The sequence below is a fragment of the Aulonocara sp. 'chitande type north' Nkhata Bay genome, linkage group LG13 (assembly GCF_057382095.1).
Source record: "Aulonocara sp. 'chitande type north' Nkhata Bay isolate Kocher_YH1m ecotype deep benthic linkage group LG13, A_spYH_male_GT1.1, whole genome shotgun sequence".
Classification (NCBI taxonomy): Eukaryota; Metazoa; Chordata; class Actinopteri; order Cichliformes; family Cichlidae; genus Aulonocara; species Aulonocara sp. 'chitande type north' Nkhata Bay.
The window spans coordinates 33,561,664-33,582,627 of NC_141356.1; the positions used below are offsets into that span (position 1 = coordinate 33,561,664).

Consider the following 20,964-nt stretch of genomic DNA (forward strand, 5'->3'; position numbering starts at 1 on the left):
CAATAGAATGAATAAGAAAATATAATAATGATTCTAATGACAGGCCTCACACTGACAGTGTGGGAAGATGCCTTGGAGGCTGCTGCGTGTGTGTGAAAATGATGGGAGGGGATTTACTCCGACACTAAGAAACCATTAATGTAAAAGAATGAATGACTTTTAAAATGTATGATTTAATCAAATTAATTGTATTTAGTATATTGTGATTGGCACAGGATTTTGAAGAGAAATGAGCTAATGATAAATGTAATTAAATCCAATTGACACTAGGTGATTGTACGTCCAGACTGGAAGATTGAGGGAGAGATACAAATCAGCACTTGGCAGAGTATAAAAGAGTGCACACAGGAGTATCCAGCGTTGTTACGTCCTCTAGTTCTTGTAATGAGCAGAAGACATCATCAGCTATGGGATTCCACAGTTAGAAATTATAGCAACCAATGCCAACACTGTGGTAAGAACAACCAAATCTATTATATCCACACAGAGACGGGCACTTTGTGCATCTTTGAACACTACTCCACCATAAAAATATGCTGTTATTTTCTGCGTCATGTTGCTGTTTGCCTGTTCGTCTATTCTGTAGGTACATTGAGCTCATATCCGGGGCTCAGTTCCTTGCGTGTGTACACATAACTGGCCAATGAAGATGAATGTCGTTATTCTCTTTTGTTTGTTTTTTGTTTTCTCCTGCTGCACTCTCGTCCAAATTCCAGTAGGTGGCAGCAACGCTCCTGTAAGTTAGTTTGGCAACGACCATAAAACTCGCGAGAAGAAGAGCTCCGTCACAGTCACGTACCGTAAGAAAGACCCATTCGCTTTTTTTTACCTTTATTTTATGTGTTTCTGTAATTACTACTTACTTTTGTGTCGTTGAAATGTATCTTATACCAAATATGTTTTATATACAACAAATACCAAGCTATAATAAAACACCAGTAGGCTAATAAATATAGCCGAGTGGCAGTAAATCGACATTTCCTTTATAAGGCACAACCTGGATGCTAATAACACTGTTTTGAACAGGCTTGTACTCAGCAATCATTACGGCTCTAACGACTACACCCTGCAAGGAGGCAGGCTGGGGACCAAGCTACAGCGGATGGATGCTTCGAGCTGAGCTACGCTGGTAAATATCTGTCGTTTCTTTTCTTTTCCTAAACAAGATAGATTGTTTTAATATATTTTCTATAACTGGCTGTTGGTCTGACTTACACACACACTGCTGAATAATGGGAAGTGTCATACAGTTTGAACAGGAAACTTTATGAGGCTGAAAATGTTTGAGTTTGCCGTGTAACAGTGGAAGATTTCCATCACAGAGCGAGGTTCGTCAGTAAGAGTCAGCGCGTACTTTGTTACTTGTGGGTTTTGTTTGGGCTGGTGTTTTTTTATCCGGGCTGTCGTTCGTGGACTGTGACGCTCAGCACTACAGACTAGTGAAGATGAACCATGACAGAGGTCATGAGGGGACAGAACATTAGTCCTCTGTGCTTGTTGTTGTCGTCGTTTCCTCCACGTCCACGCTGTGTCTGATGATGACTGTATGTAGTCAGAGAACCGATTTGTTCTATGCATCGCGAACATGCGGATATCCTGTTGCTGCTGGAGTTAAAAAGGGAATCGTTTTGTTGCTGTGTTGCATTGAATGTACTGATCTATTTACAGAGTGCGGTGCAGTGAAGTAAACTCGAAACTGTATTATTTGCTTCAGCAGTTTACAGCAGCAAAATTAAATTAATATATAAGAATAACAGGGGCAGCACGGTGGTTAGCACTGTTGCCGCACAGCAAGAAGGTCCTGAGTTCAATTCCACCATCCTTCTTTAGTTTTTTTTATGGCTCTATGTTCTGCAAATTTTCAGCAACAAATTATTTGCTTCATAATCTGCTGAATAAATGACATCCTGTATCCTAGAAGAGGAAAACTCTTCCTAGCCAGCACATCTGTTGGATAAGAAAGGACAATAACTCTAGTTTTACCAGACGTTGGATAATTCTTTCTATATTTTCTCATGTACTTTGCTTCTTTCTTGTGTTATTTCAGGGCTGAGGCAAGTCTCCTTTTGTGCAATGGAAGTGAAGGGATGCCGCCAGCGCTGGAAATTAAATTGCAGAGAGCTACAGAGAAAGAGATGCTCAACTCCAGAAGTCACTGAAAGAGTCAAGATAGAAAAGGGGGACAAAGAAGAGCCATACAAAGGTGTTACCATGGCAGCAACCTCCAAGTATCTGACAGGCAGGCAATATCTCACTAGGAAGCCTCTGTTTTCTGTAGAAGAGCATGTGTCCATCTTAAAGAAGACACGTCCACAGAGGCTCATGGAAAAGGTAAGGAACATGGAGAAAGAAGACCTCCAAGTAAAATCTTTGTCCTTTTAGATGGAACAATACAGCAGACACAGAACGACTTGGCTTTTGTCAAAGGTCCCATATCATGAAAACGCATTTATATAGTGTTATAAGAATTTTATAAACTGTGAGGTGTAAAATATGTGGTGTCTCTTGCTTCTAGACCTTGTAACATCTCTGCCTCCCACACTTCAAAGTCAGTAAAAAATGTTCTGTGAAAAACATAACTAATCCGTTGGCATGCAGCTAAGATGAAGCTGCTGCCACACAGTGGCAAGGAACCGAAGCACATGTGCTGGTTAATCCCAACATGCTCTGCTGAAACAAATGAATCTGCGCATTGCATCAGTGCAATGACTGCGATTGGCTTGTTCAGTATCGTCGCTTCCTATTATGGATTTCTGCTTTATTTTTCAGCTGCTATCCCTTAAATCAGCTGGAATGTCTAACCTCAAAGAGACTAACCGTCAGCTCGTGTTTGGGTGTCAGAACTCCAAAGCACGAAGGCTAGGCCACAGGCTCTACATGGGTCCAGCACAACAAAAGTATAACTTAGGTGTACTTACAGTATAATCGTCTCCCACCCTTACAGAACTGAAAGCCCAGTGAATTACTCTCTGAACTCTGTAGCTCCCTAGCAGGGCTAATTAGCTAGTCAGCTTTGAGTTAACGTTAGCTCTATATACCCACAGGCAGAGCTTTGGGGACAAGCATGATGTGGATTTATAACCAGTAGAGAAGCTGATCCTGTGTGTCTGTGTCATCAGCAGCTACTCCAGTTTCCTTTAAAGCTATAGACAGTAAATCATTGGGTTAGAAATTAAGCTCCAGGCAGTTGTATAAATGTATGATACAAAATGATCTTTGTGGTATTTTGTTGTTTAACTTGAAATGTAGGGGCAGCACGGTGGCACGGTGGTTAGCACTGTTGCCGCACAGCAAGAAGGTCCTGAGTTCACTTCCACCATCAGGCCGGAGTCTTTCTGTGTGGAGTTTGCATGTTCTCCCCGTGTTTGCGTGGGTTCTCTCCGGGTACTCCGGCTTCCTCCCACCGTCCAAAGACATGCAGCTTGTGGGGATAGGTTAATTGGATAATCCAAATTGCCACTAGGTGTGAATGTGCGAGTGAATGTGAGTGTGAATGGTTGTCTGTCCCTGTGTGTTGGCCCTGCGACAGACTGGCGACCTGTCCAGGGTGTACCCCGCCTCTCGCCCTATGACAGCTGGGATAGGCTCCAGCGCCCCCCGTGACCCTGAAAAGGATAAGCGGAAGCGAATGGATGGATGGATGGAACTTGAAATGTAAATGTACAGTATTTCAGGGCTTTAACCTCCTCATTTATCCATAAATGACTGCTCACTTAAGAATGTATGCCATCCTTGTCACTTTCTATTATTCTCTTCATCACTTTGTAGCTTAAACGTCTAAGCTGATGTAAACGACTAAATGCCAGAAGCTTTTACTCTGATGCAATAATAAGGTTTATAATGCTACAGTATTTTTCTTGCAGGAGAAACAACAGGACAGAAGTGAACATCATAATATTAAATTCTTGCCCAAACCAAGAGAGGAGCTCATCCCACAGAGACTTAGCCCGTCTCCCATTGAAATATCACTTCCCTCTACCTCTGAAGAAGACCTGGGCTCACCCTTGGGTGTTTCAGAGCTGCACCATGAGGACTCCGCTACATTTGGAACATCTTTCCCTGGAAACAGATTGGCTCAGCAGAGCCTCTCAAGGTCTAACTTTAAAGTCTGTGGACTTGACCTTCCCCCGAAGCCCAGACTGACCTCCACGGTCCTTTATCCTACGTACAGCCCCTGTTCAAACAAACGAAGCCAAGCTCAGCGTGTGATAGAGAGCCGGAGGGAGAGAAGTTGGAGAGAAAGAAAACGGTGTTCTTTTGGAGTAAACTCCAAAGAGATTCCCAAGTCTCCCTATCAGGCAGACTACTGGGCCTGTGCCATCCCAGAAACTCTGCCCCCATCTCCAAACAGGCACTGCACAGCATGGGACCCAAACAAGGAGTACCAGGAACTGCTGGATTACACCTACCCACTAAGACCAAGACAGGTAGACAGTGAATGGGACAGCTCCAAGAGCCTTCAGGATGACAGCCTTCAGACAAACCTCAACCTGCAGGACTCAGGAATTGCAATGGGCCACCTATGTAGTTCCACCAGCCTGCCAGGGTTGGACATTTCAACCGGTGCAAGAGGACAGAGCAGTGAAAGAATCGCTCTCAGCTCGAATTATATGTCACCTGACCTGCAGTTTATCACTAGATCTTCAGGTGAACCACTATCCCTGCTCTCTTTGTCCTCGGACTGTCTGGACTGCAGTGAGGATGGAGGGGAAAGAAATCCTTTTGTTAATGATAGTCTCAATGATCAGCACCATATGCGATCCACATCTACCTTTTCTGCTTTCATACGCTCTGAAAGTGTACTTCGACAGTCCAGGTGTGTGCACGGGGACCTGGATGAGGAATTCCGGCCTCTTCCAGACCAGGTGGAGGAGCTGCAGCTCCTGTCCAGACAGGTCAGTACTATATGTACGCTGACTTTACCACTCTGGTGATTGTGCAAGCAGAACCATTTACATCAGCGGTCTCCAACCTTTTTCGCGTGTTACGTTTCGGTGTTGTCAGTGTTTTGTTTTTGCGTGACTGTCATGTGTTTCCTGTTTTACTTTGAAGGTCTGTTGTTATCTTAGAGTGTTCAGTTTACGTTTCCTTGTCTCGTCAGGTCTAATTTGCCCCAGCTGTTTCCCTCCTGTGGTCTATTCCCTGATTGCTCCTTCTATGTATTTAAGCCCTGTGTGTCAGTTGGTCATGGTCGCGATCTCCCCCGTGTTGTAAATAGTTTGGTGTTTTGTTGTAAATAAATAGTCTGTTGTAAATAGCTGTGAATGGGTTTGTTAATATTTTCGTTTGAGACACCTTCGTTTTGGGATTTTGGTGGAGAGCTTTAGTTTTTTTCTCGTGTGTTTTTTTTCTTATTTTTATTTTCATACGTTGCACGCCGGTTGCCTAGGCCGGGGTGTAACACGCGCCACGGACCGGCCTTTAAGGTGTCGCGGATAAATACAACAAAATAAAACTAGTACCGGTACCGAAAAAAAAGAAGATTTATTCATAACACACGTGAAAAGACCCAGAAAAAACGAGTAAACGATAAAAACGATAACAAAATAACGCTGAAAACCGATAAAAACCCTGAAAACCAGACATTTCACACCTGAGCCTCAACTCTCACGGCCCGGTACCAAACGACTCACCGACCGGTACCGGTCCATGGCCCGGGGGTTGGGGACCGCTGCTTTACATCATTGCTAATCATGTTCACAACGTTGTATTTTTACTGTGCATTCCTTTAGCAATTCTTGGTAAAGTAGCAAAACGCATCACATCATCACTGTGGTCCCTGTGTGCAGGTGAGGGAGATGACAGCTCAGCTGAGCTGGCCTGTCACAGCTAACTGGGACTCTCTGGAAACATGCACCACCTCCTGGCCCTCTTCTATCAGCTTGTCAGGAAAACAAGAGGAAAGGACTAAAGTCAAGGAGCTCCAGGAGGACAAACAAGACAGAAATGACTTTAAAAAGTGGAGCACAGAGCACAAAAATGCTCCTCCAACAGGTATTTGTAATAAATATTTGTAAGGATGTTTAGATTGTAGCCCTGTACACAGTTAAAGAATCAAATTACCTTCACTGCAATGGATATATTTCCATCTCTTTATCCAAAAGAGTTCGGATTAATTGTCAGGGTTTGCAAGTGTGTGATTTTGAGATTTCTGATCTTAAGGAAAATACAAACAAAAACTATTCTCTCTCCGTCAGCAGCGGTTTACGTAGGGCATGCTGACGGTGGCTTGGGTCGCCCTAGTCTCAAGAAGGCTGAGACTCTGGTGGACCGGCTGTGTGGGCTCAGCCTGATTGATAATCCAAAGGAGAGCTTGGAGGGCCAGGAGCACAGTGACTCTCTGATGCAACACATCAAGGTAGGGACGCAGTTGGATCTGTGACTAATTTTTCAGACTGAAAGTCATCAACAGATTAAACTCCTGCTATGGCAGATGTCACTAATGAAGCCAGTGTAGGGTTTTGTATGGAGTGGCTATCACTGCTTAGTTCAGGAAGAGAAGTAGCAGTATTATGGCGCTTTAAGAGGTTTACATGACCACTGATTATTCCTCTTCTCTGGTGTTTGCATCAAGTAGTCCCTGTCTAATAAAGTGCTTTTAATAGTGAAAGGTCCACTAAGCCTTGACTGGAAAGGTGAACCTATCACGGGCATCAGTGCCAAAACCCAAAGCCCCAGGGTCAACAGTCTGGTCTTCAGCCTTCTTATTAAAAAGCTGTGTCATTTTATCCTCTAAGCTTCACTTTAACTGCAGCACAAGCAAACTCAAAGTCATTCATATGCGTCAACACATCATAGTGGCTCGCGCAAAAGGACCAGGGCCACCAAACAATAACAAGGCTGAAGCCGTTACTGTGTTTAAAACACACACACAAAAACTAAACAGAAAATTTAAAAAGTTCAGATGTTTTTCTTACATTTGCGACACATTTACCGTGACAGTGTCCTCATGTTGCTCCCCTGCCACTCAGAGTACATCATGAATCGTTCAGCGGAGAGCAGCTGGTTTGTTCTCCTGTTTCTGTTGTATCCATCGTCAGGCAGTTAGTTATGATAACTTAGCTTTATAATAGGTGAACAAATATCAGCTGAACTGCTGATATCCTTAGAACTCAACAGTATTAAGTTATAATGTTTGCTCTTTTGTTTGAAGTTTTTTATAACCTTGACTTAAAGTTCTAGTAATTCAGTCTGTTTTTATGTTTCAGTTATGTCTCCTAGCTTTCCTCCACTCTTTAAGTCCCTCACTAGTCTCTTTGCAGCTGTTCTGGGTAGGGATGGGTTTCAAAACCCGGTTCTTGTTGAGAACCGGTTCCCACTGTTTCAGTTCCTTGGAAGTGTTTGCCGTTTTTGCAAACAATTCCCTTATCGATTCCAGTCGCCCCGAATGACGTCACCACGTTGCAGAGCGTCATTTACCTGGCAGGAAACACGGCGGCTCAAACGCTCAAAAGTTTGGTCATACTTTACAAGAACGGATGACAACAGGGCAACTTGCAATACTTGCAAAGAATCAGAATCAGAATACTTTATTGATCCCTGGGGGAAATTATTTTTTGTTACAGTGCTCCATTTTAAACCAACATTAAGACAAGACAGACAATACGCTAACTAAGAATAGTACAATATAATATATATATATATATATATATATATATATATATATATATATATATATATATATATATATATATATATATATATATATATATATATACACATACATGCATACATAAGTCACTCATAAATAAATAGCTGGAAAAGAAACATGTGTAGTTGTAGCAGCAAACAGTGTGTTAAGTGGATGCGTTGTACAGGGAGATGGCCACAGGCAGGAATGATTTCCTGTGTCGTTCAGTGGTGCTTTTCGGTAATCTCAGTCTGTCACTGAACGAGCTCCTGTGACTGACCAGCATGTCATGGAGTGGGTGGGAGGTGTTATCCAACATTGTCTTTATCTTGGACAGCATCCGCCTCTCCGACACCACCTTGAGGGTGTCCAGCTCCATCCCCACAACATTGCTGGCCTTACGGATCAGTTTATTAAGTCTGTTGGCATCTGCTGCCCTCAGCCTGCTCCCCCAGCATGCAACAGCATAGAGGATCGCACTGGCCACCACAGACTCATAGAAAATCCTCAGCATTTTCTGGCAGATGTTGAAGGACCTCAGTCGCCTCAAAAAATAGAGACGACTCTGGCCCTTCCTGTAAAGTGCTGTGGTGTTTTTAGCCCAGTCCAGTTTATTGTCAATGTGAACTCCAAGGTATTTATATATATTTATATTTCATTTAAGGGAGGAAACACTACGAATATGCAAAAGCATTTGCTCACAAAACACACGATGACCTTAAATGAATGTCGTGTTTTTAATTCCATGAATCTCAACCCAGCAGCAGCGGTAACGTTTGCACGTCCTCTCCCGTTAATGCGGCAGGTAAATAATCAACAACAGTGCATATTATGTTAGCGCGATCTGCCTTATTACAAACCTGCCATTACTGTGCATTTAGTGGCCATGATGAGACAGAGTCTGGCTCAGATTCTGGCAGCTCTCGCTGCAGTCTGCCGGTAGCGTCTCCTTTCAGGGCAGGATAGACGAATGTCACCGAGCAGAGACTCAGTTTGTGGTCAAAGGCTTGCAGCCGTTTGCCACAGCAGGTGATTTTCAGTAAGTAAATGTGTTTAATTGTAGGCAGGGACATTACTGGATATTCTTGTGTAATTGCTACAGAAGAATATTTATTTTATTATTTTACATTTACAATTTTTTCCTGGGGGCCCTGTGACACCCACTGAAGAGCCGTAGGCTGGATCTCTTAAGATCTCACTGTTGGGTTTGTAAGGCCATGTTACTCCTAAATTTCTATCTTGTTCAAAGAGAAGATATAAAACAAAGTTCTAAGCTAATCGACCTTAGTGTTCTCCTTTTTAAAAAAGAATCGATAAAGAATCGATAAAGAATCGATAAAGAATTGAATCGAAAATGGAATCGGAATCATGAAAATCGTATCAATACCCATCCTTAGTTCTGGGGTCTTTGGACATCTCTCACTGGTTTTCTTTCCAGAATCTTTTAAATCTTTCACTTCCTTCCTCTGCCAGGCTTGTTCTGTACTGTGTGACTTTGTTTGAATTTCTCAATGATATGTATCTGTGTATTCCAATATTTCAACCATTATATGATTAAAAGCACCATGAATAATATGTACTGTAGGGCTGCCACAAACGATTATTTTTGATAGTCGACTAGTCACAGATTATTTTTGCGATTAGTCGACTAATCAGATCATCATCCATTGGACGTAAAACGTACAGCTTATTGCACCAGCAGCATCTGCTCTTGTACAGGGAGTGCAGAATTATTAGGCAAGTTGTATTTGTGAGGAATAATGTTATTATTGAACAACAACCATGTTCTCAATGAACCCAAAAAACTCATTAATATCAAAGCTGAATGTTTGTGGAAGTAGTTTTTAGTTTGTTTTTAGTTTGAGCTATTTTAGGGGGATATCTGTGTGTGCAGGTGACTATTACTGTGCAGAATTATTAGGCAACTTAACAAAAAACAAATATATACCCATTTCAATTATTTATTTTTACCAGTGACACCAATATAACATCTCCACATTCACAAATATACATTTCTGACATTCAAAAACAAAACAAAAACAAATCAGCGACCAATATAGCCACCTTTCTTTGCAAGGACACTCAAAAGCCTGCCATCCATGGATTCTGTCAGTGTTTTGATCTCTTCACCATCAACATTGCGTGCAGCAGCAACCACAGCCTCCCAGACACTGTTCAGAGAGGTGTACTGTTTTCCCTCCTTGTAAATCTCACATTTGATGATGGACCACAGGTTCTCAATGGGGTTCAGATCAGGTGAACAAGGAGGCCATGTCATTAGTTTTCCTTCTTTTATACCCTTTCTTGCAGCCACGCTGTGGAGTACTTGGACGCGTGTGATGGAGCATTGTCCTGCATGAAAATCATGTTTTTCTTGAAGGATGCAGACTTCTTCCTGTACCACTGCTTGAAGAAGGTGTCTTCCAGAAACTGGCAGTAGGACTGGGAGTTGAGCTTGACTCCATCCTCAACCCGAAAAGGCCCCACAAGCTCATCTTTGATGATACCAGCCCAAACCAGTACTCCACCTCCACCTTGCTGGCGTCTGAGTCGGACTGGAGCTCTCTGCCCTTTACCAATCCAGCCACGGGCCCATCCATCTGGCCCATCAAGACTCACTCTCATTTCATCAGTCCATAAAACCTTAGAAAAACCAGTCTTGAGATATTTCTTGGCCCAGTCTTGACGTTTCAGCTTGTGTGTCTTGTTCAGTGGTGGTCGTCTTTCAGCCTTTCTTACCTTGGCCATGTCTCTGAGTATTGCACACCTTGTGCTTTTGGGCACTCCAGTGATGTTGCAGCTCTGAAATATGGCCAAACTGGTGGCAAGTGGCATCTTGGCAGCTGCACGCTTGACTTTTCTCAGTTCATGGGCAGTTATTTTGCGCCTTGGTTTTTCCACACGCTTCTTGCGACCCTGTTGACTATTTTGAATGAAACTCTTGATTGTTCGATGATCACGCTTCAGAAGCTTTGCAATTTTGAGACTGCTGCATCCCTCTGCAAGATATCTCACTATTTTTGACTTTTCTGAGCCTGTCAAGTCCTCCTTTTGACCCATTTTGCCAAAGGAAAGGACGTTGCCTAATAATTATGCACACCTGATATAGGGTGTTGATGTCATTAGACCACACCCCTTCTCATTACAGAGATGCACATCACCTAATATGCTTAATTGGTAGTAGGCTTTTGAGCCTATACAGCTTGGAGTAGGACAACATGCATGAAGAGGATGATGTGGACAAAATACTCATTTACCTAATAATTCTGCACTCCCTGTACTGTATGTTCCAGGTCTTCTGTTCTCACCTGGAGCTGCTCATCCAGCAGCTGAATGCCATGTCAGAGAAGATGGAGCTGCTGACTGAACCCACTGTGGACGTGGATCGTGGGAAGTCATCTCTGGCTGACTACCAGGTGAAGGCTGAGCCTCTCGAGTTGTTACACTGGCAGCAAACACACAGTCCTGCCCTGAAAAACGTTACTGTGTCTGTTTCACACAGGCTAAAGCAGCACTACTGAAAGTTTTATCAGTGTGCATGTTAATTGTTAATTGATTTGTAATACAGAGAAATCCTTTGTTTGATGAATTAAGCAGTTCAGTGGCGATAGCAAGTTTGTTTAAATGACACATTTCATCACATTCAAAATCCACGTTCCCAACAGCAAACATAAAAACCTATATATGTTTACAATGAAGACAAGAAAAGGTGTAAGTTTACAAATGTGCACACACACAGACAGCTACTGTGAGAACACAATGGTTTGAGTCTGTTTTTGAAATGCACACCTCAGCTCAGCAGGAAGCTTGTGCCAAAGAACAGGACTACAGTAACTGAAAGCACCTGCAGCACACTTAGATCATCATGGGAAGACTTAAAACATCTGCACCTGATGACCTGAGAGTTCACACTGGGTTATAGACACTGAAGCCGGTAGCTTGCTGGGGGGAGCATTGAGAGCTTTCTGAACTAATCGAAGGTTTTAGGTAAAAAAAAAGGAGTGGCTACACAGGTTCATAGACGCCCCCCTGGAAATAACTTGTATGAACAATTTGAATCTGGCTTCATTCATTTCATAGTACAGAAACACCTCAAATGATCTTTTCACTGTCTACACCAGTTAACTCTGGTGTTCCCCAAGGCTCTCTCCTGGGGCCTTTGGTTTTTATTATTTCTCCTACCTCTAGGTAGAGCTGGGCGATAGAACGATAACGATATGTATCGCGATATAACTTTTACTCGATAGAGAAATTAAACTATCGCGATAGACTTCGCCGCTCTTGTCCTCTTAAAAAAAAAAAAAAAAAAAAAAAAAGGTCAGCCAATCCAAATTAAGTAGCGCAGAGCCGAACCAATCACAGCCGCAGCGTCACGTCGCGTGACTTGTTACGTACAGCACAAGTGCCAAGCCGCACGTGTGTTTGTTTGGGAAGCAGCCAGCGGGTAATGGAGGAAATGAGTGTGCCGACTAGAAAAATCAACCGAGCGTGACCGAAGAGAAAACAGATGATGGTTCCAATGCCGGAGAGATTGTCGAACGGAAGAGCCATAGAAGTTCCGTAGTGTGAAGGTATTTCGGCTATTTCAAGTCTGACAAAAAACAGAGTAGCGTGCACTGTAAATTGTGCCGAAAGCAAGTCTGGAAATACAATAAACTGGTGCATGCGTCACACTGTGCGCCACGTTATTGTTTCGGTGAAATGAATTTCTACAATACTGTTAATTCTACTCTCTGCAGTGTTTAAATGCTTACATATACACACAGTTACTGTCCCTCCACACATACGACTCGGTTCTGCTTCTATGCCCCAGCTTTGTTTACTTTTTCCCACCGAGGCTTCTAGACTTCTGATTGGCCAACATTTCTGCACGGTTAGGAATCTAGCGCCACCTGCTGCTTTGGCATGTTCATAGCAGCGTTTTCCTTCATTTCTGCCTTTATGTGTGGACGGGATTATTTTTTAAAACGAAAACGGAAAATCTCCGTTTTCAAAAATACCCGTGTACGTGTGGACGTAGCCTCAGTCTCTGACTGGAAGCGCTAATTCGTCATTCGGCTTTTGTCAGACTAAAGTAACTGTTAAAACTGTTTGAAAAGCTCAGCTATACAACAAGGAGAGATTGAGAATTTCCTTTTAGTTCTCAGTTTATTTGATATTGACAAAAGTTAGTCAGTTTTGTCTGTTCTTCTGTAAAACAAACTAAGATTTATTTTTAGAATTAATATTTTGTTTCTAAGTGGAATTGACAGTTTAGTCTGTTTCGTTTGTTCTATTTTGAAACTTTAACGCTTTAGCGGCTGCCTTTTGTGTAGTTTGTAATATTTGCCTTTATTTATCTGAAAAAGTCTCATGTTCCTTAAGTACATCTACCCTGTTGAACTTATTATGGGAAATAAATATTTAAATAAAAACAAGCTGCTGATTATTTCACATTTTACTTGTGAGCAACGGCACATTTAAATCTTACAAATATAGTTATTTGGCTGATATCGTGATAGATATCGTTATCGCCTGAAATGAAAAAAACATATCGTGATATGAAAAAATCTCATATCGCCCAGCTCTACCTCTAGGTAATATTTTCAAGAAATATAACATCCAGTTTCACTGCTGCACAGATGATGCCCAGCTCTACTTCTCTTCCAAACCCACATCTATTTCTGATTAAGTGAAATCAAGGTTTGATTTACTCATAACTAAAGTTCTGACAGTTTTTCACCATCCATTGATAACTCAGGTTAAGAGTCTAGGTGTCATCCTTCACAGCCCATATAAATCACATCATTCATCCATCCATCCATCCATCCATCCATTTTCATCCGCTTTGTCCGGGGCCGGGTCGCGGGGGCAGCAGCCTAAGCAAAGAGGCCCAGACCTCCCTCTCCCCAGCCACCTCCTCCAGCTTATCCGGGGGAATACCAAGGCGTTCCCAGGCCAGCCGAGAGATATAATCTCTCCAGCGTGTCCTGGGTCTGCCCCGGGGCCTCCTCCCGGTGGGACATGCCTGGAACACCTCACCCAGGAGGCGCCCAGGGGGCATCCTTGTCAGATGCCCGAACCACCTCAGCTGGCTCCTTTCGATGTGGAGCAGCAGCTGCTCTACTCTGAGCCCCTCCCGGATGGCCGAACTTCTCACCCTATCTCTAAGGGAGAGGCCAGCCACCCTTCGGAGGAAGCTCATTTCTGCCGCTTGTATCCGCGATCTCGTTCTTTCGGTCACTACCCACAGCTCGTGGCCATAGGTGAGGGTAGGGACGTAGATCGACTGGTAAATTGAGAGCTTCGCTTTTACACTCAGCTCCCTCTTCACCACGACGGACCGGTGCAGCGTCCGCATTACTGCAGCTGCAGCCCCAATCCGTCTGTCGATCTCCGGCTCCCTTCTCCCATCACTCGCAAACAAGACCCCGAGATACTTGAACTCCTCCACTTGGGGCAGGAACTCATCCCCGACCCGGAGTGGGCACTCCACCCTTTTCCGGCTGAGAACCATGGCCTCAGATTTGGAGGTGCTGATCCTCATTCCCGCTGCTTCACACTCGGCTGCGAACCGCTCCAGTGCGAGCTGGAGGCTCCCACCCGATGAAGCCAACAGAACCAAATCATCTGCAAAAATCAGAGATGAGATTCTGAGGCCAACAAAGCGAAAGCCCTCCACCACTTGGCTGCGCCTAGAAATCCTGTCCATAAAAATTATGAACAGAACCGGAGACAAAGGGCAGCCCTGGTGGAGCCCATCACCCACCGGGAACGAGTCCGACTTATTGCCGGCAATGCGAACCAAGCTCTTGCAACGGTTGTATAGGGATCGAATGGCCCGTAGCAATGGGCCAGACACCCCATATTCCCGCAACACCTCCCACAGGACACCCCGAGGGACACGGTCGAATGCCTTCTCCAAGTCCACAAAACACATGTAGACTGGTTGGGCAAACTCCCATGCACCCTCAAGTATCCTGGAGAGGATAAAGAGCTGGTCCAGTGTTCCGCAACCAGGACAAAAACCGCATTGTTCCTCCTGTATCCGAGGTTCGACTAACGGACGAACTCTCGTTTCCAGCACCCTGGCATAGACTTTCCCAGGGAGGCTGAGGAGTGTGATCCCCCTGTAGTTGGAACACACCCTCCGGTCCCCTTTCTTGAAGATGGGGACCACCACCCCGGTCTGCCAGTCCACAGGTACTGCCCCTGATCTCCACGCAACATTGCAGAGGCGTGTCAACCAGGACAGCCCTACAACGTCCAGAGCCTTCAGGAACTCGGGGCGGACCTCATCAACACCAGGGGCTCTGCCACCAAGGAGTTGTTTAACTGCCTCAGTGACCTCGCCCCCGGAAATTGGCGGGTCATTCCCCTCATCCCCAGACTCTGCTTCCTCCTCGGAAGACGTGTCAGTGGGATTAAGGAGGTCCTCGAAGTATTCCTTCCACCGCCTGACAATTTTCTCAGTCGACGTCAGCAGCGCTCCGCCAGCACTATACACAGTGCAGGTAGAGCACCGCTTTCCCCTCCTGAGACGTCTGACGGTTTGCCAGAATCTCTTCGAGGCAGCCCGAAAGTCTTTTTCCATGGCCTCTCCAAACTCCTCCCACACCCGAGTTTTTGCTTCAGCCACTGCCCGAGCCGCATTACGCTTGGCCTGTCGATACCTGTCGACTGCCTCCGGGGTCCCACAGGCTAACCAAGCCCGATAGGACTCCTTCTTCAGCCTGGTGGCTCCCTTCACCTCTGGTGTCCACCATTTGGTTCGGGGATTACCACCACGGCAGGCACCAACCACCTTGCGGCCGCAGCTCAATGCAGCAGCTTCGGCAATGGAGGCGCTGAACATGGTCCATTCGGACTCAATGTCCCCAGTCTCCCTCGGAATGCTGTTGAAGCTCTGCCGGAGGTGTGCGTTGAAGATCTCGCGGACTGGGGCCTCTGCTAGACGTTTTCATTTTAGTAATACTAACCGCCTTCATCCTTCACTTACTCAAACAGCACTGCCATACCTGTCAATGCTCTCGTCACATCTCGTTTAGATTACTGTAATTCTTCTCCATGGTCTAACACAAATCTCTCCATAAACTGCAGTTAGCTCAAAATTCAGCTGCTCTTTTTCTCGCTGACATCTGGACTGCTCCAAATGCATGTTAGTTTAGATTTTTAGATTTAGATTTTGTTTTTGTTTTTTAAATTCCCACCAGGCTGTCAGAAAGGTGTTTATGTTAAGGCTTGTAAAGCAGTTATTATGATTAATAATGGAGCTTATGGAAGGCAGGTTAGAGATTTTTAATTTTCCACAGAATGGTGCTCTAGGTCTAGCTGTGGGCTGTCACGCCAGCTGTGGGCTGTCACGCCAGCTGTGGGCTGTCACGCCAGCTCCATTGATCCATTTTAAAACGGAGAAATCTGTTGGATAAGAAATGAGGTAGTTCATGCTTAGATTTAGTTGAATAAATGAATCCTGTCAGCACCACCCAGATATCTGTAGGTCATAGTTTATATCTAAGGTTAAGTCTAATGTGAACTTTGAACAGTAAAAACTGAGAACCTTCACAGACATAAAAACTGCATCGTTCATCACTTCATGCGTTTTCTGGTCCACTCACTCGGCTCTTTTGTTGTCAGAGCTTTCAGAGAGAACTTAGCAGCCATCAGCCGCTGGCCTCCTGCGTTCTGAATACGGGACAGCTACTGCTCAGCTGCATCAACAGCACCTCTCCATGTCAGTCTGTTACAGCATGCTCACTAAGAAATACGGAAACTAAATACTTGTTTTCTCACTGAGTCTGACTGTTCTTCCTCTCTTCTCTTTTACAGTTTTAAGAGACACCCTGCTCCTGATTGAGAGTCAGTCAGAAATGCTGCAGGCCCACAATGAACACTTCTTCTCCTCCATCCTGTCTGCTATAGACAGCTTGGGTCAGCCCAATCAAGCCAGTCCTGTCCAGCAGAGCACAAAGTGTCCTGTAGTGGTCCAAGAGTCAACTTAACAGACCCAACGACAGCTGACCAGACCTCATGTCTGCATCACAAATATAAATATTTGGTGTTATTTCTGTCTAAGAACTCTGCTTTTGATACAAGGCTCTCATTTACTATTCACAAAAAACACCAGTTCATTTTTCACATAAGCCTTCAGGACCAGCACCGAGCCACCAAAACACAAAATTGTTCTTTTCTTAGTCTTAATATCGCACTGTTTTTCTGCCTATACTTAATATCACATTTGTCTTTTCCAAGACATTCACAGAAGTCAAATTAAAAGTCTGTTAACCATTTCTTTTCAAAAAGGATCTCTGTAATCTGATTTCCAGACACCAAAGTAAATCAAACACTACATTAGTGCAGCGACTAGATAAACTATTGTGAGGCAAACGGAGACACATAGTGTGCAGCACATATATCATGGCCCACAATGAACACAGAAGCTTTTTACTCCAAAAGATAATGTTTCAATTACTCCAGGGCAGGAACATAAAACAGGACAAATTAAAACATGAGCCCTTGACTCCTATCATGATGGTTAATCATGAACTGTGCAGCTGCAATGCACAGACAAACGTCTGTTTTTAGCACTGATAAAATACGAGTTTCACTCACCAGAAGCACAAAGTGCCTGGATGGTCTGTACCACACAGCAAGTGAGGTTTTTGGTCACACCGTTCCATGAAAATACAAAAGGTGGAGAAGTCCTATCAGTGACTAAGTGTTCTTAACTTTATGGACCACTTTTTTCAAATAGATGAATTATTTTTAAAAATTGCAAAGGCCCTAATTATTTGTGTAGTAGGCTGTAAACACTCATTTTAACATGTGAGTCTAAGCACTTTTTAATTGGACCGTGTGTGTAAATGAACACCGTCTCCGCTTCCTGAGCCACTCCTACCAATTGTTCTGTGACAGCTGCCATTTGCTGCAGTCACATGATCAATCATGGACACACGTCCTCTGGTGCCTGAAACAGAGATGTTGACAGGGAATCCTTTGGATCCTATCGGTTGTATTGTCATCTGTAAAGTTTGTAGGCTGAATTACAGTTTTGCTCAATGCTCAATTCTCACGGCAGAAAAGAAATGGGACGTATTTTATAAAAGGCGCTCCAACAATCCAAAGGTTTTTCACATATGTCAGAGCATGAATAGTCAATCACTTCAACTCTGTGATGAATGAATAAAAAGCTTTCAGCACCCTTTAAAGACTAAGTCATCAAAATGTTTCTTTCTTTTCTCAAACCCAGAAAGAGTTCTGCATAAATGTGGGATTAATGTAGTTTTTCAGAAACAAATGAAACGTGAAGGATGTTTCTGAAACTTTACAAAACTGGTGGAATGGGGGAAAAAAAGCAAACTAATGTAATCACTTTACTAAATACGACTGATCCACTGCTCATCGCAGTAATCAAAATATCTAATCAGCCTTTCACATCATTGCATTTAGGCATGTGGACATAGTCGTGACCGCCAAACCAAGCATCAGAATAAGGAAGAAAGATGACTGAGCGTGGTTGTCGATGTCGGACGGGCTGGTTTGAGCATTTCAGACATTGTTGATGTTCTGGGACTTTCCCACACAACCATCACAGGGTTTACAGGGAATGGTCTGAAATGGGAAACTATCCAGTGAGCAGCAGTTCTGAGTTATAACAGAATGCTCAGACTGCTTTGATCTGAAATGAAAGTAACAGTATCTTAAACACTCATTACAAACAAGCAGTGTTGAGTAAGTTAGTTTAAATTAGTAACTTAGTTACATTACTAGTTACTTCTATCAAAAGTAACTCAGTTACTTCAAGTTACTCGTTACTTTCAAAGTAACTAGTTACTAGGGAAAGTAACTTTGGTTTTACTCAGAATTCTCTTGTTAATCTGTTGCTTCCGTAACTGGATACCCAGCAAGACTGTAAGTCTTCTAGCTTGCTTACATGTTAGCACTATCCTGCCACAGTGCACTGTGCCACCTACCAATAGAAAGGAAAAGATAATGTGCATATTTCCACGAGAGAAATCCCACGCCTGGACCATCATTGACTGCTGCCATGATTCTAGGCTACGTCACAGCGTCATGTGCGCCTTTTACATCCAACACAAAAACTGCAGTCGTGGTGCTTTTGATTGTACTCAGAACTCGGAAATTCTGCCTTCTGAATAGGAAGATGTAGGTAACACCAGACTGCAGATGAGCTGCTTACAGGGCTGGACTGGGACAGAAAATTGACCCGGGCATTTTGACTAGAGACCGGCCCACCATTATAGGAAAAATCATAAAGCCTTTGAATGAAAATAAACACTGTTGTGACAGTGATGTACACTGTTCTGATGGTATATATGCATCAATCTATCAATCGTTGGTTGTAAGATTCAGATAATTATTTATTAAAAGCGAGACATTTTAAATGAGACTAAGAAAGAAAAGTATTTCCTTGTGCCCCACCTCTCCCTTTTAATGCCCTACCTGGCCCCCTGGCAACACTTTGCTAGACCCGCCCCTGCACAGTTACCAGCTGTCAGCTACCTAAAAAAGGATCCTGGTGTTATTTGTCTCTCAGAAACAGTTCATAACGTCCCTTCAACTCATTCATGTCACTTAAAAGGTAAACCTGTTTCTCCATCACAGCTCTGATGATTCAGTAAGGACATCTCCTGGTTTCATCTTCATGTTTCCCTCTCACCACATATCCAAACCGACATCATGACCAGCAGCTTTACAGCTGTGGCTCCAGCAAACATCAGCTGATACTAGAAATTAATATTAAATAAATTCTAACAACAGCTGATCAAGCTTAAACGTGCTGCTGTTGTTTACCGCGACATCCGCTGGTTTCCTCTTTCTGGCACAAAGTGAGCGATAAACAAACAAGAGAGACGATCAGCTGATCACTGATCAGTTTCATGATTGAAGTACCGGTAGAAACAGGAGAGAAGAGGCAGCTGTGCAGCATAAACACAGAATAACTCCAGCTTTGTGTCTTTGTCCATTGTAGCTGAAGTCGGGACAAACTGTGTTCCTTCTCAGCTCAATACGAAACGTGAAATATTTTCTCTGAATACGAGACGATTCTTTTTTTAGGGGATGGTTTGCATCATAATAATTAACCTTATGAACAAAATAAAGTTCAACATCAGTATCATAGCACCCACCCAGCTGTATAGAAACTCCGTCATGCTAGCTAGCACGCAGTACGAAAAAGTCAGCACAACGAAAATAAACTCCACCTAAACTTGGTTCATATCTGACCCAGATGGACTGCAGGTCAGAACTTCTTACCTGAAGTTCAGTTCACCTGACAAATTGGAAATTTGGATGAACAGCTTTGACACAAAAATGAAAGTTTGTGTTTCTATTTGTTGCAATAAACTGCTGAAAGTGTGTTACTGTGTTTGTTCTTTCAAACATATTTGAAAAAGGTTTGAAGTCATGATTGAAAACGTGAATACAATGCTGTTAAGTATTCAGGAACCTCAGTGACCCAGAGTTATGATTCACAAAAGTGCAAACTGCTCTGATGAGTTGTCAGATTCAAGTGAGAAGTGCACAGTAAACGTGTGAGTAAAATAATAAAAGTGTGATTTGAGAACTGCATTAATTGTAATGCTGTGAGAATTGCACGAAAGCTGTAATGCAGTCAGTAACTCAGATAAACAATATTAAAGCAGAACACCAGGAAATAAAAGCCAAAAACAAAGAAAAAAATTAACCAATGTGCATATTCACTGAAAAAAAAGGCTTGGGTTTGGTTGTTCCTTGTTTATTACGCATAAAAACCACTCATTTACAGCATTATTGGGAACGTGCTTAGTTTAATCTTAGAACTAGTGAAAAATAGGAGGTGCTCAGGAGACGTTACTGTCATCACCTCACTACAAGACTGTGGCACAATGAAGACGTATGCATAGGTGTAAAAGTAAGGTCAGTGTTAGAAATACAAAAATAGAGTGAAATGGCAAATTTGTATCAATTTTCCTGTAAAACAAAGCCAGATTGGAGTTCTGAGTCATGGTTAGAATACTAGAATTTCTTGTCTTTTCTTTTGTCTTTTCATGTGTGCCAATGTGTGAGAGTTTTATATGAGCCATGCACATATGCCACATCTCTACCAAACAATTTTATTTATTTTTAAAAAAGGTCCGCAGATAGATTTACATCCAGTTCATGAGTTTTATACAGTTATAGTTAATGAGAAACTTTATTGAACATGTGACCATTTTATGTTATTACTAAAAGCTCGAACTTCCAGGTCGTGTTACTGTCAGAATAATATCACTGTTAGTGAATCTTTACATTTAAATTAGGGGCAGGGATAGCTCAGTAGGTAAAGTGGTCGCACCATGATCGGAAGGTCGGCG

At 43.2% G+C, this 20,964-nt stretch overlaps 1 protein-coding gene across 4 annotated transcripts; it reads left to right on the forward strand.

Moving 5' to 3' along the window:
• The first annotated feature begins 58 nt into the window (after positions 1 to 58).
• On the forward strand, positions 59 to 18,713 carry cep68 (centrosomal protein 68). Of its 4 annotated transcripts, none has more exons than XM_086260094.1 (9): positions 61 to 800; positions 1,027 to 1,129; positions 2,048 to 2,331; positions 3,864 to 4,895; positions 5,790 to 5,994; positions 6,198 to 6,358; positions 10,924 to 11,046; positions 16,247 to 16,343; positions 16,439 to 18,713. In XM_086260094.1, exons 3-9 carry the CDS (start codon positions 2,074 to 2,076, stop codon positions 16,609 to 16,611), a joined length of 2,049 nt encoding a protein of 682 aa, XP_086116220.1. In that variant the 5' UTR covers positions 61 to 800; positions 1,027 to 1,129; positions 2,048 to 2,073; the 3' UTR covers positions 16,612 to 18,713. The 4 variants fall into 4 exon arrangements, with proteins under 4 accessions (XP_086116223.1, XP_086116220.1, XP_086116222.1 ...); XM_086260096.1 differs by having other exon boundaries at positions 63 to 800; positions 6,201 to 6,358; positions 16,439 to 18,712; XM_086260097.1 differs by lacking the exon at positions 16,247 to 16,343 and having other exon boundaries at positions 59 to 800; positions 16,439 to 16,566.
• Positions 18,714 to 20,964: the final 2,251 nt, after the last annotated feature.

Coding starts and splice junctions, on each gene's coding strand:
- cep68 (XM_086260094.1), top strand. CDS start 2,074: ATGGAAGTGAAGGGATGCCGCCAGCGCTGGAAATTAAATTGCAGAGAG. Junction 5,995..6,197: donor CAAAAATGCTCCTCCAACAG/GTATTTGTAATA, acceptor TCTCTCCGTCAG/CAGCGGTTTACGTAGGGCAT. Junction 6,359..10,923: donor CTCTGATGCAACACATCAAG/GTAGGGACGCAG, acceptor TGTATGTTCCAG/GTCTTCTGTTCTCACCTGGA.